The 15600-nt window shown below is 43.8% G+C and overlaps 1 protein-coding gene across 4 annotated transcripts; it reads right to left on the reverse strand.

Annotated features, from left to right (window-relative positions):
• Positions 1–865: 865 nt before the first annotated feature.
• APOH (apolipoprotein H) lies at positions 866–12480 on the reverse strand. 4 transcript variants are annotated; one of them, XR_003792001.1, is made up of 9 exons: positions 12379–12480; positions 11809–11985; positions 10303–10399; positions 8804–8880; positions 7663–7851; positions 5107–5286; positions 2951–4814; positions 2664–2861; positions 874–1020 (listed from the first exon to the last, which is right to left on the reverse strand). XR_003792001.1 is itself a non-coding variant. In XM_029212467.1 (8 exons), the coding sequence occupies exons 1-8, from the start codon at positions 12440–12442 to the stop codon at positions 965–967; spliced, it is 1038 nt and encodes a 345-aa protein (XP_029068300.1). In that variant the 5' UTR covers positions 12443–12480; the 3' UTR covers positions 866–964. The 4 variants fall into 4 exon arrangements, 2 of the variants coding, with proteins under 2 accessions (XP_029068300.1, XP_029068301.1); XM_029212467.1 differs by lacking the exon at positions 2951–4814 and having other exon boundaries at positions 866–1020; XR_003792002.1 differs by lacking the exon at positions 874–1020 and having other exon boundaries at positions 3063–4814.
• Positions 12481–15600: the final 3120 nt, after the last annotated feature.

The raw sequence follows: 15600 nt of genomic DNA on the forward strand, positions 1-15600 counted from the left end.
TGGCTGAGATGGTAGACTTGGTCATGGGAAGATTGAAAAGGGTCTTTTCTATTTTCTCTGTGAAACAAGGAGCAAGGTCATTGGCCAAGAGAGAGGACAGGGACGATGGCTTGAGAAGGGCTGAGAAGAGACACAGCCACGTTGGGGAGTTGGGGAGAGAATAAACTAGTGAAAAGCGGTAGGATTGCCAGGCACAGTTGAGGGTGTATGTGAGGCCCACGTTCATGAATCAAAGTGGGACCTATTAGCATAATTGTGAGGTTTTCGTTTTTTCCAGCAACGTTCAGCTGCTCTGGTGCAGGCACAGGAAAGGCAGCTAGAGCCTGGGATGGGCTTTGCCAGCACGTACTACAGGAGGAGAAAAGGCCAAGGACGTTAGACATAAACAAAGGAGCAATGTCAGTGATGGGTCATGGAATTCTGGTGGGTAAGGAAAGCTATTTAGGCATTATGTAAACCAAACTTTAAGGGCTCAGATCCATTTCTATTGGCCTGAAAGTCGATGCATTCCTTTTTGGTGATGCGTCTCAAACTTCAGAATGCAAAGAATTATCTGGGGACTTTGTTATAAATGTAGATTTGGGGGCCATCCTCGGAAATTCTGGGACACAGCATTTTTTTCCTTTGTAATAATTACCAGGCGATACTGATGCCGGGGTCTGTGGACCATTCTAAGAAAACTGTTGCCTCGCAGTTGTTTTAGGTGAAAGCGTTTAGGAGTAGAATTAGGGAGAGGGTAACTGGGTTACCTAGGTAATTATCTACACTTTCCATTTCACAGCCATGCAAGGACAATGTTCCAAATATTTGGGTTTCTTAACCAGATAATTCAAAGTAAGCTACCCTGGAGTAACACTGCAATGGCTGACGCAATAAATTCAGTCACTTTATTTTTCCATTTCCATTAGGTTCCTTGGACAAACACATACAAGTATGACACTTAATTTTGAATCAGAAAACCAACTTAGCATGGTTTTACATCAGATGCTTCTGTTTTCCAGAAAGCGAAAGAACTGTGCTCTGTTTGGGGAGAAAAAAGAAAAACATTTTAAGAGAAACAGTCATCTCTTAAATCTGTTAGCCAAGCCAAGTCAAATACATTTTATAAACGTGTAGAATAAATCGAATTATGTGAATGAAAGCATTCAGTGTGAGCTTTAAGTGGTTCGAGAAAAATCAGGGAAATGATAAGGCACTCATTTCCAAGAGAGAAAATAAAAGATTAGGTATAATTCTGACAGTCAAGATTAAAAGAAAAAAAGCTGTATCAGCCCTTTATTTAATCGCCAATGCACCAACAGTGCTGCATCTGTCTGAAGACTGTAAAAGAGAACAGCATGAAGAAGTGCATTAACAAAGCTCTGTTTGGTTTCTTTTAATTATCTTCCGCTAATATTTTTTCTGCTGATCTGTGCTAGGATTACTGTGCTTTGTCAACTTTAGTATTTAATGTCTCACTAGGGCTCTGCTATGTTTTGAACAATAACAATTTATCCAGTGCATTTCTAACTATTTGTAATTATAGTGATAATAACCGTCATTATTATCATTGTGTACTTACTCCATGTCACGCATAATATTTCTAATCATCAAACCTATGAGGCGGGTATTATTTGCTAGTTATCATTTCCTTCTCTCTGTCTAGCTGGCCACTTCTCAGACCCCTCTCTCCTCTAATCTGCTCCCAACTCTCTCCTCTACCAGCTGATACAGGGCTGTCAACATTCTTGAAGCATTTGTAAACCTGGAGGGAATAATAGCTTCAGCCTCTGGCTGGCTCCTCCTTTGTAGAAACAAAGATATGTAGACCTTAAACCTGAAACTAATGCTCTGTGATGACCTAGAGGGGTGGGATGTGGGGGGAGGGTGGCAGGGAGGCTTAAGAGGGAGGGGATGTATGTATACGTATAGCTGATTCACTTTGCTCTACAGCAGAAACTAACCCAACATTGTAAAACAATTATACTCCAATAAAAAAAAGTTACTGTAGGCAATGTTAAAAGAAAATCACATTCTTAGGGAAGATATTTTCATAGCTTGTAATTAAAAAAAAAAAAGTTTTGTATCCAGAATTTATTTTAAAAAATAAATTTTAAAAAAAACCCTGAAACGAATGGCTTTAATGCTGGCCAGTATACACTTCTTTATCACCCACAAACACAATATCATCTTCCTTAAAATGTTTCGCTCTAACGAACACTTTGCTCTAATGGGTACTTTTCAAACTCCAGGAACTGCTGAAGGAAGGAAAGAAATGTTGGAAGATCTATAAACCAATGACCATTGACATGAGTTACTTTGTAGTTTGGGGTGAGTTCTTTATCATTTGGGACCAAGAGGTGGTCAATATTATTATTCAATATTCCATTCAATATTATTATTAGTATTCAAGCATAACCTGGAATTATACATGATGGCATAATTCAACACTCATCAAATAAAACCACAACCCTGAGTTTTAAGGAAAAGAAAAGGAAAGGAAAATGTGGGGAAACTAAATGCAGCTTACTGCTTCATCTTGCTATTTCCTCCTGCCCCACTCTCTTTTAAAAAATCCAGTGGCCACATTAACATGGCTTCTTTTAGTCATCAGGTAATAAAAGTACTGATTATGGCGAAGGACAAGCGTAAGTGCTAGCTAAACGTTCCAGTGTTGAACTCACCCTTGAAGCATTTGGGGATTTGAATGACGCCGTCTATGCACTGGGCATCCTCTGTATAGCTACACTTCTTCTCCTTATTTTTGCAGAAGAAAGAAATTTTTTGGCCATGCAGCATTCCATTCTTAAATTTGTCTTGGATATTTACTCTCTCTCCTTCATATATCACGGTAGCTTTCTTAACAGATAATTTACAAGACGCTGAAAGAGACAATATTTGTAGTCAAGACAGGACTTCATTTACTCTTTCTTAAAGAAAATGTAGCATTTGAACCAGTAGATGTTCAGACCTGAAACAAAGTGCTCAAGACGAGAAGGTTTTAAGATAGCAAGTAACATCAGTATCATTGCTAACTGTTGCTCCTTATCAATAGAACCTTTAATCATGGCTTCCAAGATCACCTTTTCTTCCCCTGGAGTAGCCACATAAGAAGGTCAGAGCAGGGCTTCCCTGGTGGCGCAGTGGTTGAGAGTCCGCCTGCCGATGCAGGGGACACGGGTTCGTGCCCCGGTCCGGGAGGATCCCACATGCCGCGGAGCGGCTGGGCCCATGAGCCCTGGCCGCTGAGCCTGCGCGTCCGGAGCCTGTGCTCCACAATGGGAGAGGCCACAACAGTGAGAGGCCCGCGTATCACAAAAAAAAAAAAAAAAAAAAAGGTCAGAGCAGAAGCATCAGATACTAGGCTTCTGTGCAAAAGAACTTCTATTAGATACCTGCCCTTTCAGGTAAGCGTCCCCTATCAGATACCTGCCGTTTCAGGTAAGCATCCCCGCCCCACTCAGCTCCCATTTATTGAGTTGCTGCACCACCCACCAGCCGCTGTGAGTGTTGGCTCATAACAGCTCATAAATGCTCCTTTCTCTGAAAAATGCCCTTCAGCCATAAGAGAGCCACCTCTCCAAGGAGAGTATGCACATCAGTCCACAACACCAGGGCCAGGGAAGGGAGCAGCCCGCAGCCTATGACAGGCTGAGAAGGGGATCAAAATAATCAGGTCCCCTTGCCTCTTGCTGGGATGGGCTCCCATGGTCCAGAGCTCCCAGGGGATTAAACTGAAGTTAGACTCTAGCTGAGACCACATCCTCGTTCAAAACATCGTCCCTGGATTGGCAGCATCAGTATCACCTGGGAACCCGGTAGAAATGCTAGTTCTCAGGTCCTACTGCAGATCCAGCAAATCAGAGACTCTGTTTAAACAAACCCTCTAGGAGATTCTGATGCACAGTGAGGTTTGAGAACCAGTGTCCAGCTCCATCCTACCTGCCTCACATTCTTTTTCCTGAGACTCACTTAATAAACCCACTGTATTTGAATCCCTGTCTCAGGCTCTGCTTCTAGGGGACCCCAACCTAGTCATATGTCATTTTGCCTGTTGTGCCTAATTGCCTTTTCTATTTAAACTGTCCAACCCGGACTTCCCTGGTGGTGCAGTGGTTAAGAATCCGCCTGCCAATGCAGGGGACATGGGTTCGAACCCTGGTCCGGGAAGATCCCACATGCTGCGGAGCAACTAAGCCCGTGTGCCACAACTACTGAAGCCCACATGCCACAACGACTGAAGCCCACATGCCTAGAGCCCGTGCTCCGCAACAAGAGAAGCCACGGCAGTGAGAAGCCCACACGCCATAACGAAGAGTAACCCTCCCTCACACAACTAGAGAAAGTCCGCGCGCAGCAACAAAGACCCAACACAGCCAAAAGTAAAATAAACACATTATTTTAAAAAAACAAAACTGTCCAGCCCACAGCAACTTGAGCAGAAATGCAGTGCAAAGTCGGTGTTCTTTGCATAAGCGTGACACGGACCAGATCAAGGATAGACACCTAACTCAGAAGCAACCAGCATCTCAGGGAAAAGATGCCAGTGAGTGATGAATCCTTTAATTGAGAGGTCCCGGTGTAGAATCAAGCCAGGTTCAAGGTGAGTAAGCAGAGAAACAGAGATATGAGAGAGACCGTGAGGCCAATGAGATGTGGAAAGAGTAGCAATAGTTCCTGACTTTCAGTTGCAGTCCTCAAGAGGACCAGTTGTGTTTCATTTCCTCATATTCAATGTCCATACGATTGCCTGTTACCTGTTTATAATTCGTCACCATTTCCTGGAACTGGCCGGAATGTGTGGTTGGGTTTTGCCACAGTGAGAAGGGTCTTGACTAGAACAAGGCAAAAAAGGATGCTCATGGGCCAAGACTTAAAAGCAATTATAGGAAGCCCACACAACCTTCCACCATATTATCAAGGCTTACAAAATATGTTTATTTCATGCAGTTTAATCTCAAACAGGATTGCTAAGCGTGAAGTTTCCCCATGCCCATATAAATCCCAGTAGCTGTGAATCAAGTCTGAGAAACAAAGTGGAAAATGACTGGAACAAGAAGATGGCAAGTAAAGGTGATCTACTCGATGAATTGGGAGGCAGTTCAAGACCTTACCCATATTTCTTACCTTTACAGCTTGGCTGTGCAGACCATTTTCCGAATTTGCCACATTCCACTTCTTCTGGTCCATCCAAGGCGTATGTATCATGGCAACCATAAGTGGCTTTATCCTTGTAATAAAGTACTTGTTTTGCAGGATAGTTCACAAATCCATTGTCTGGTCTTGATGGGAATGGGCATTTTACTTCTAAAAAGTTTAAGCAGTAAGACGTATTAGTATAAATAGCGTGGGGTCCAGTGGTTACGGAATAGCCACGCGCTTGTCTCTCTTATTCACCCACTGAATCACTGGGTGTTCCTGTGCCTAGAACACAATTTCTGGGGACCTTGGTGCTTAATTCTGTCCCCTTTATCTTATCCTTGTGAAAGTCTGGATATTAAAATAGAAACAACAACACTTTGAAATAAAATTAATGAGTTACCAAGTGCTTTGGGCTTTCACATAATCACAAGGTAGTATTTACTGCAAACTTCATCTGCACACAGTCTAAGATGGTGGGTTTGAAAGACGGAAAAAGTCTGTCTCTTTTATCCAAAAGACCATGAAATTAAAACACAGAGATTCCCTCTATGCACACTAGAACAGCATTATTTGGATTTTAAATGTTAAATCTAATTCTTATGACTGTCTTCAGACTATACAAGAAGCCAACATGAAACATGAAGGAGAAAACCGAAGGCTTCCCAGCTTTCTTTAGATCCTCGGCGGTAGAACCCCAAACCCGTATCCCTATTTACCCCAGTAAAGAAAGCCACGCTGGAGGGAGGAGCACAGAGCTCTTGGGAGGAAGTCTAACGAGATGGTTCAAGGGGACCAAATCCAGTGCTGGGCTGCTTGGATCAGCTTTGGCTCTTCCACAAATTGGGTGCAAAAGAATCTGTGAGTCTATAATAACGCTAAAAAGAAATAGTTCATGGAGGAAAAACTCTTCCCTGTAGAAGAATTCCAGCTAATAAATATAGAAGGAAAGATAAACTTAGAAAGCCACCATTTTGTAACCACCAATGTCTCAGCTGACTGCGTTCAAGGATTATCAGTGGATGCTAAAATGACTGCTAGAAAATGAATATTCTCACCGTCTCAAACTGTCACCCACAGGTTGCTTACTAATTCAACGAGAAAGAGATGTCTTTACCAAGAGAAGAGGGGCGTACCCCACCTGACCAAGGGATCAAATTAAGCATGACAGTGATGGACTGATGCCATGTGCCTTCTGATGTGACGGAGTGTATTCTTAAAAAAAAAAAGTATTTAACTCAAATCCAATCATGAGTAAATAATCGACCAAATTCACATTGTGGAAACTTCTCCAAGACAACTAGCACGTACTCTTCAAAAATGTCAGTGAAAGACAACCAAAAAGGCAGGGGATAATTCTTAACTAAAGGAAACCAAAGAGCTATGACAACTAGACAGAATATGTGATTCATGATTAGATTTCACAGAGAAACAAACACGTGTATAAAGGATACTTCTGGATCAGCTGGGGTAATTTGCATATGAAATAAATATTGTTAATTGTATATAATGTAATTGTTTAAATTATTATTGTTAATAATTCCAAATATGTTAAATGTCTTGGGTACAGTGATAACATATGACAATGTTGTTCTTAGGACATGCATGCTGCTGAAGTATTCACGGGTAAGTGTCATGATGTGTACAACTTATTTTCACATGATTCAGGGGGAAAATAGTATGTCGTCTACAGAGAGAAAGAGAGAGAATGTCACAACATGCTGATGGCTGATCTATCTATGTAAATGGCTGAAAAGAAAAAGAACCCACTGCTTAGGACTTGGGAGAATTAAATGAGATGACACATATATAGGAGGAGACCAGTGCCTGGCCCAGAGTTTAGTCCCCCAAAAGGTGCTAGGTATTAGTAGTAGTAGTAGTTTCCCTATGCTAAAAAGCACTTACGTTTGAATCATTCAGTAGATATCTGTAACACCCACTGCGGGAGAAGGTAACAGTCCTTAGTATAATTCCTGGTGTGCGTGATAAATTCTACTTGTTATGCAGTTGACAAATTCAAAGGTAGTGATGATGAGTCAAATTAAAGGAGAAAGAATTTTCATATATATTTTTAAATCAAGTATTCTTGTGATTCTTAAGTTTAGGTAAAGACTACAAAAGCTTATATCAATCTGACTGCAACCCAGTTTTTCGCCTGTTTCTTAGGACTCCCCAGTTTAATCCAGCCTCACAGTAATACTCAGCTGTCCATGCCCACACCCTGTTCCTTCACACCCCCCTGGCTCTCGCCATCCCGCGCCCTTGTGTGGTATGCCTATGCCGTTCCCCCATTCTCCACTGCTCCCGCGAGCCCTTCCTCTGGGAAGCTTTCCCGAGCAGCCGCAGACAGACCCCTGCATCATAGCTCATCTTCCTGAGCTGAGTCAGGTCTCGCTCATCTGGTATCCTGGGTACCCGGCAGATGCCGATAAACATTTGTTACACAAGGTCATTTGAAACACTCCATGACAGAGAAATTTTCAATCCTCTTCAAAAAAGAGATTCTACACTCCCATGATTATTCTGTCTTATCATTGCACTCACCCTTACATTCTGGTAATTCTGTCCAGTTTCCATGTTCTGTGCAGGTAACGGTGTCATTTCCAAACATTGCGTGCTGTGGCAAGCATTCAAAGACTGCCTTCCCTCCATACAGGGAGTTGTTCCCAGACAATGGCTGATAAACACTAAGTTTTGCAAACTTCGGTATGGGTGGTGGAGGGCAGGTTATAGCTGAAAAAAGAAGGAACTATCATTTTAATGAAAATAGTTGAGTCTTTTAAAAGTACTCTTTACAGAACAAAACAAAAAAAATCCAGAGAGTAACTTGGGAAAATGCAAACTTTGATCAAATGCCAGGGTAAACACAGTCAGCTGGAGAAGCCAAAGAAGAAAATATGATCTGGAAATCAGATGTCTGAACCAGTCAAAAATCTAAAAGATGGGGCTTCCCTGGTGGCTCAGTGGTTGAGAGTCCCCCTGCCGATGCAGGGGACACGGGTTCGTGCCCCGGTCCAGGAAGATCCCACATGCCGTGGAGCGGCCGGGCCCGTGAGTCATGGCCACTGAGCCTGCGCGTCCGGAGCCTGTGCTCCGCAATGGGAGAGGCCACAAGAGTGAGAGGCCCGCGTACCGCAAAAAAAAAAAAAAAAAAAAAATCTAAAAGATGAAGGAAATTTATTGCTTAAGATACCATACGTCTTGGATCCAAACGCTACCTTGGAAGACGTTCCTGGGAGTCAGAATTGGAGAAGGACTTTGCTGAGGGAGCCTCCTGCAATAGTTGCTGATGACAAGAAGTCATCTGTGACATCTGAGTGACATCTTGGTCCTAGTTTAGGTTTGTTTGTTCCTGTTGAATACCTCCTGCTTTTGTACTCTGTCTGTATGGAGCTTACACAAGTAGCTTCACACAGAGACTCAGAAGTGGGTTGCCGTCCTGACCTAACTAATCTGGAGTTTCAGTGTTAGAGCCAGGGTCAGGTTCAGAGTTTGTCATTCCAAAGCGGTTGTTTCATCTTCCAGAGTAAGATATCAGGATGGACAGTCCCCAGAAAGGTGACCAACCATTTCATGGAGCTGGGACTGAGGGGTTTCCAGGGTGTAGATCTTATAGTGGTAAAACCAGGGAAGTCCCAGGCAAATCAGCTAGTCACCTCCCTATAACTGGGACCCACAAACTCACGAGTACAGACAGGAAGTTTCTGACTCCATTCTCCCTCCTTAGTGCATTGAACAGAATTAGCTCCTTTCAGATAAAACCTGCAAAGGGAAAATGTAATCCACTAAATTATAAAATAACCCACCCGTGGCATCTCAAATGTCTTTTCTGTTAAGCATTGCTGCAGAATAATACTATTGGCTTCTCAGGACTTCCCTGGTGGCACAGTGGTTAAGAATCTGCCTGCCGATGCAGGGGACACGGGTTTGAGCCCTGGTCTGGGAAGATCCCACGTGCCGCAGAGCAGCTGAGCCCGTGCACCACAACAACTGAGCCTGTGCTCTAGAGCCCACGAGCCGCAACTACTGAGCCCACATGCCACAACTACTGAAGCCCGCATGCCTAGAGCCCGTGCTCCACAATGAGAGAAGCCACCGCAATGAGAAGCACGCACACCGCAACGAAGAGTAGCCCCCGCTCGTCCACGCGCAGCAACGAAGACCCCCCCCAAAAAAAATACTATTGGCTTCTTTTCCGTCTTATAATACTGTTTTCCTGAGAGGCTTAACATTCCTCTAAGGCTCATCAAGTCTCCCAGCCTAAGGCTGCAGGGAACTGCGGAAGAATGGGAAGGTTCCATCGCTAGTGGGTATGGAAGCCAACCCTACCCAGTGCCCAAACCCCTTGTCTCCAACCAGCTGGTCAGGTTAACTGCTTCCAAGCAAAGAACCACCTCTCTTTCAGGATCACAAAAGTGAATCAAACCGAATAATCCCTAATATTCCTTTTCTGAGAGCCTGCTGACCCAAATGTTTAAAAACAATGCAGTCTATTTCCATTGCAAATGTACCATTGTCCCTGAAGCCAGTTTGTTCAAGGTCATTCATCATGAAGCCTACCAGTCAATTGGTGTTTCAGATGAAAGGACTGCCTCTCTTTCACACACAGTATTTCTTAATCTCTAATCACAAACAAGCCTCCTCAGTGAAATTTTGCCCTGCTCTACAGCCCATGAGCTCTCGCCAGTGTCACTGATGGTGTATTTGCTCATGAGGCAGGTAAGTCATATGACCAACCATAAGTGCTTTCTTCTGGGGATGCTGTGAGGATGAAGATCATGTTTTACATCATCACACTCAGTCTTCTCCATAGAATTCTCTTCCACGAGGTCACAGTCGATGAAATTAGCCTCATAATTAAAGCCCAAGTCCGATTACTAAAATATTTTAACCCTCACGCCAAGATTTGGCCCAGAGATCATAAAGAATTATCACCCGGTTTCAATAATTTCAATGTACTCCTCAAATAAGTAACTAACCAGGAGCAGAAAACTTAGAATGTTGACTTCATATTTCACTAGCTGTTGTATTCGCCACCTCTTACCCCGCCCTCAACACCACTGTGGATTTGTATTCAGTGATTTGTACTCAGCAAGTCCAGCCTAAAGACTAGAAACGGACCAGCCTTGATGATTAGCTTAAGGGCGCAGGAATGGGCTGCATCTGTGAGCCAGAAGTCCTTACCCGGTATTGCAAGAAAAATTGATCATGTTGGGATATTCAAAAGTTGTATAGCGTACAGTTCCATTTTCTAAGATTCCAGCAAAAGGACATACTCTGGCTGTGATTTAAAGATATAAAGGTCAATTTCCATTTATAGAATTTACTATTAAAATTAAAATGTATAAACTCATTTCTATCCTTTGATCCAGTAACTCTACTGGTAACTATTCTAAGAAGATAACTCAAAATAAGTCAAATGATATATGCACCAAGGCACCCATTGTATTGTTTGCCACGCAGCATGCGGGATCTTAGTTCCCCGACCGGGGATCGAACCCTCGCCCCCTGCAGTGGAAGTGCAGAGTCTTAACCACTGGACCGCCAGGGAATTCCCTGTATTGTTACTTCTAATGACAAAAGCCAAACAGTCTAAATGTTCACTATCAGGGTATTATTTTAATTAATGGTAATTAAAGGGTAAATCCACCTGAACTGTGATACGGCCAATAAAATATGGATTATGAAGACTACAGAGATACAGACCATGCTTCTGATATGTTAGTGAAAATAGAAAAACACAAAATGGTGTCAACTCACTGCAATGAGGAAACTATACACGCGGAAAATAACCTGAAAAAGCAAGTTGTTAGTGTTGCAAAGTTAAGGCTGATTTCCGGAAAAATTTTCCCTAATGATGTTACGGTGGTTTTTCATTAACAATTACGTTTTGTCTTTTTTAATCAAAAAGCACATTAAAATCACTGCATGAACACGTATCGTTTTCACAAATGGTATCACCCATACAACCAAAGTAACCCGAGCTCGGATAGGTCCATACAGTTATTTTTGCTGCTTGACTTCTACATAAAATTGCCAGAAATCCTCCCAGGTGGATTGTTCAAGAGCCGACTGCGAAAAAATAACGCCAGCATGCTATCACGGAGCCACGCTCTGAGGCATAAATAAGAGCAACCATCGGGAATTCCCTGGCAGTCCAGTGGTTAGGACTCTGTGCTTTCACTGCTGAGGGCAAGGGTTCAATCCCAGGTCGGGGAACTAAGATCCCACAGGCTGAGCCACGTGGCCAAAAAATAAAAAAGCAACCATCTACCATAAAGTCAGATATCTGTGAATGTATATATGCATATATAACTGTTATATTACATATATTATTACATATAATATTCCTGTACATTATTAATTTAATATATTCATATTTTCTTATAAAGATAATTTGTAATATAATCTCCACTTCTCTTTTCACATCGGCAGTGTTTTCCTCCCCTTTTATCGTACCAAGTCTCTTCTTAAAATCTCCCCTAGTTCCAGGCTGTGCTGCAAATAGCACTTACTGTCCTTAGCCTCTTCTCCTGTGGAACTCCCCACAGACCCTCCTGTTTCTTCACAGCCCTCCATTCCACAGTTCTGCTGGCTTTCTGTACCGCGAGCATGACAAGGTAGGTCATCTCCCCAACATGTCCAGGATGTGAGTGACGGGGAGAATGCATGAGATGGAGGCTGACTTACGTGTGCATCTCAGCGTGTTGATGGGCCAAAGTCCTGTGAGCGGGCAGGTGAACCGCCGGATCCCTCCCCGGGACACGTAGCCTGGCTGGCAGGTGTACACGATCTCCTCCCCGGGGGCATAGGATGTTTTTAACGGAACAACTCTGGCAAATGGTAAGTCATCTGGCTTGGGACAGGCTGAAACAGAGCACAGAGCCGTTGCCAGAGAAATCTGTATTTGCAGTTTTAAGTTCAGCTATAGCACACACAAATGAAAAGTATTTCGTGCTACCAATAATATGCACGCTGAGTTCTGTACCAAATACTTGACTTATGGAATACCTCGTCTAATCTCACCAACTTTTGAAGGGCGCTATTGTCATCTCTATTTCACAGGTCCATATACTGAGGCTTAAACAAGGTAAATACCTCATGCAGGAACTTTAGGCATGGCTATATCAAAGAACAAGCACCAATCCACTCTCTCAAGCATCCACCCTAAAGAGAATTTAACTAATCATTATGGATCCCTGGCATACACAAGGGGGACGGATATATGAATTCTTTTTTTCAAAAGCAAAGAGTACTTACTTCGTCCTGCAATAGCAACATGGCAGAGAAAACTTGAGAACAAGATGAGGACGGGAGGAATCATCGTGGATGGTTCACACTGGCACTACCGAAGCGGCTTTCCTCTACTAAAAAGAGAGCTGTAAATATTAAAGTGCTTAAATATTAACCATTTGGGGGTGTACTTTTATCTCTGTAAATAGAAGATAAAGGATCATGGTTTGAAAGGAGCTCCAAGACCTACATTCTTTAATCATTTACTTTTCACTTTGGCGGGTCTGTTGTGAAATCTTTGGTAGATGGTTTCTGTCTTCACGACATTTATGTTAATGGCACACAACAGCTGGGTCTTGCCTCTGGTACAATCCTGGTAGTTCCGGGTTGCCCGGCCTCTGGTCCAGACGTCTTGCTCTCCATCCTTGGTTTGTGTAGCGGTGGATAGAAAACGCAAAGGCTGAATTACCCGCTCCACCCCCAGCCTTGGCATGCAAACTGAGGACCATCGCTTATTTTCAGGTCTCTTCACCTCTAAAATGAAGTTCCAGGTTCCAGACATATGAGCAAAGAACATCTTCACAGCAGCATCTAAGATTATAAAGCCTAAAAAACTGAGGTCACCATCTTCTCTCACACACTGACTGCTTCCTCTCTTACCTGCAGCGAGTAACACGACCCTCCTGGTAGCCAGTTTCCAGCCTCAGCACTACCCTTGCATTCTCAATCTCCTCCCGCGCCAAATCAACGCAAAGTCCCGCTCATCCGTTCTGAAGACTTCTTAGGTCTGTCGAGCCAGATTCTAGATCTGTTTGAGGGATTGGGAAGTCGATGTGAAATTACAGGTGCGGACGCTAAGAAGTGCAGGAGTGAGTAGGGGACGATGGGCCAAGGCTGGTGATGCTGTTTAAAAGGGCTCAGAGCAGACCATCCAGGACCCCATAGTTCTCCTACATATCACTCGCTCTGAGGGACTGAGTATACAAATGGACAATGGCTAGACAACGCATAAAAACAGAGCTCTGACCCACAATCTCTAGCAATTGGCCAAACTTAGAACCAACCAGAGAAAGCCAAGTGTGTTCCTCTAGTCAATCACATAGGACGCCCAGCCTCCAGTCAGTCCGCACCCAGCTTCCCCAGACCAACACCCTCCCGTCAGGGCATACTTGAGGCTTTCCCTTTTCATCTGCAGTAAAGTTTTCCCATCCTTTAACAGATTTGGGGTGTCTGCCAAACCCAAATGATGATGGCTAACTGCCTTCCGGTAGCAAGCTCTGAATACATAGCCTTTGCTTGTTCTCATTTGGGTGATGGTGTTTTATATCCGCAGGTCTAAAGTTCCTTGGGACACATCAGTTTGGGAAATGTTCTTGTCAGATGGCGATTCTTAACGATGCTGCTAATGAACATGACGTTCCGTGATAAGGAGAACGGTGTACTGCCACTAACATAAAACAAGGGTCCTTCCCCTTTGTGGTTAAATCACAATCTTCACACACACACACACACACACGTGCACATGCACACTCCACCTTCCTTTTCTAAGGAGAAGGATTTATGTTTGATTGCTCGCAAGCTCTGCGTTACTGTGGAGAATTCCCTTGATGGGGGGAAAAGAGAGAAAACGAATGAAAAGGGCCAAGGTGTCCTGTATAATAAAGACGTGAGGTGGGTGGAGGAACAGAGAGAAGCCACGGGCTGCACAGCAGGGAGAGAAAATCTGCAGAAGTTTGAAATTGAGAAGAGTTTTGGCAGCAGCTGCAAACTGAACGGTACACATTGGGAGGACCAGTGATGAGGAGGGGTTTTTTGTTTTGTTTTGTTTTTGTTTTGTTTTGTTTTGTTTTTCTGTGGTACGCGGGCCTCTCACTGTTGTGGCCTCTCCCGTTGCAGAGGACAGGCTCCGGACGCGCAGGCTCAGCGGCCATGGCTCACGGGCCCAGCCACTCCGTGGCATGTGGGATCCTCCTGGACCGGGGCACGAACCCGTGTCCCCTGCATCGGCAGGCGGACTCTCAACCACTGTGCCACCAGGGAAGCCCGAGGAGGGGGGGGTTTAATGATGCTTGCTGATGGGTGTATTTCCTCACATGAGGGAACTTTCTGGAGAGGGTGGAAACAGTCTATATTTTATTGTAGGTGGTTGCTACTTGGGTACATGAAATTATCAAAACTCTTCTACTAAACATTTAAGAACTGTGCATTTCATTATATATTAATTATACCTCAGTTTAAAAACAATGCACCGACTTCCCTGGTGGAGCAGTGGTTAAGAATCTGCCTGCTGATGCAGGGGTCACGGGTTCAAGCCCTGGTCCGGGATGATCCCACATGGCACAGAACAACTAAGCCCGTGAGCCACAACTACTGAGCCTGTGCTCTAGAGCCCTTGAGCCACAACTATTGAAGCCCGCACGCGTAGAGCCCGTGCTCCGCAACGAAGAGTAGCCCCTGCTCGTGGCAACTAGAGAAAGCTCGCGTGCAGCAACAAAAGACCCAACACAGCCAAAAAAATTAAAAAATATATATATATATTTTAAAAATGCATGTCTCTCTTCCTCCCTCCTTCCTTTCCTTTTATTCTTCCTCCCTTCCTCCCTTCCTCTTTCCTTCCTTCCTTCCTTCCTAATTCCATTCCAAATTCATGGGGCGGACCTGAGTGGGACATTCAGAGTGGCCCTTGTGAGAATGGCAGCCCAGTGGTGTCACGGGAGTGGCATATACAATGGATTGAGCAAACAAGCACATATCTTGAGGCTAATGGGAGTCAGTTTCCTTACTGATGAAAAGAAGTAGCAATAAGGAAAGAACGGAAGCCCAAATAAACCCTGTGGTGGTGTATTGCAAGTGGATATATCAGTACAAACTTTACTTACATAGAGACAGATCCAGAAATAAATATAGATAAGAAGGTGCGTGCATGTGTGTACGTATGTACATCTGTATACATGTAATTCCTAGTTCTGTCGACTAAGATAGCCTGGGAATGGCAGTATACCTGGTAGCAATGAGCACACCTAGTGCCTAGATCTTGGTTTCTAAATACAGCTCTCCACTGAAAGGTGCCAGGGCTCCTGGGAAAATTGGCTGATTCTAGGAATGGGGCAGGGTAAGTGCAAGATAAGCCTGGAACATGGGGTGAAGAACAACTCAGGTGATGCTCAGAGAATGGCAGGGACCTGTTAGAAAGACCTCCGAAGTCATTTGAGGGGACTCTCATTAGTCAAATACGAGACAACTTGAGTG

This window comes from Monodon monoceros, unplaced genomic scaffold (genome assembly GCF_005190385.1).
Source record: "Monodon monoceros isolate NGI ecotype Baffin Bay Population unplaced genomic scaffold, NGI_Narwhal_1 Super_Scaffold_9, whole genome shotgun sequence".
In the NCBI taxonomy this organism is placed as follows: Eukaryota; Metazoa; Chordata; class Mammalia; order Artiodactyla; family Monodontidae; genus Monodon; species Monodon monoceros.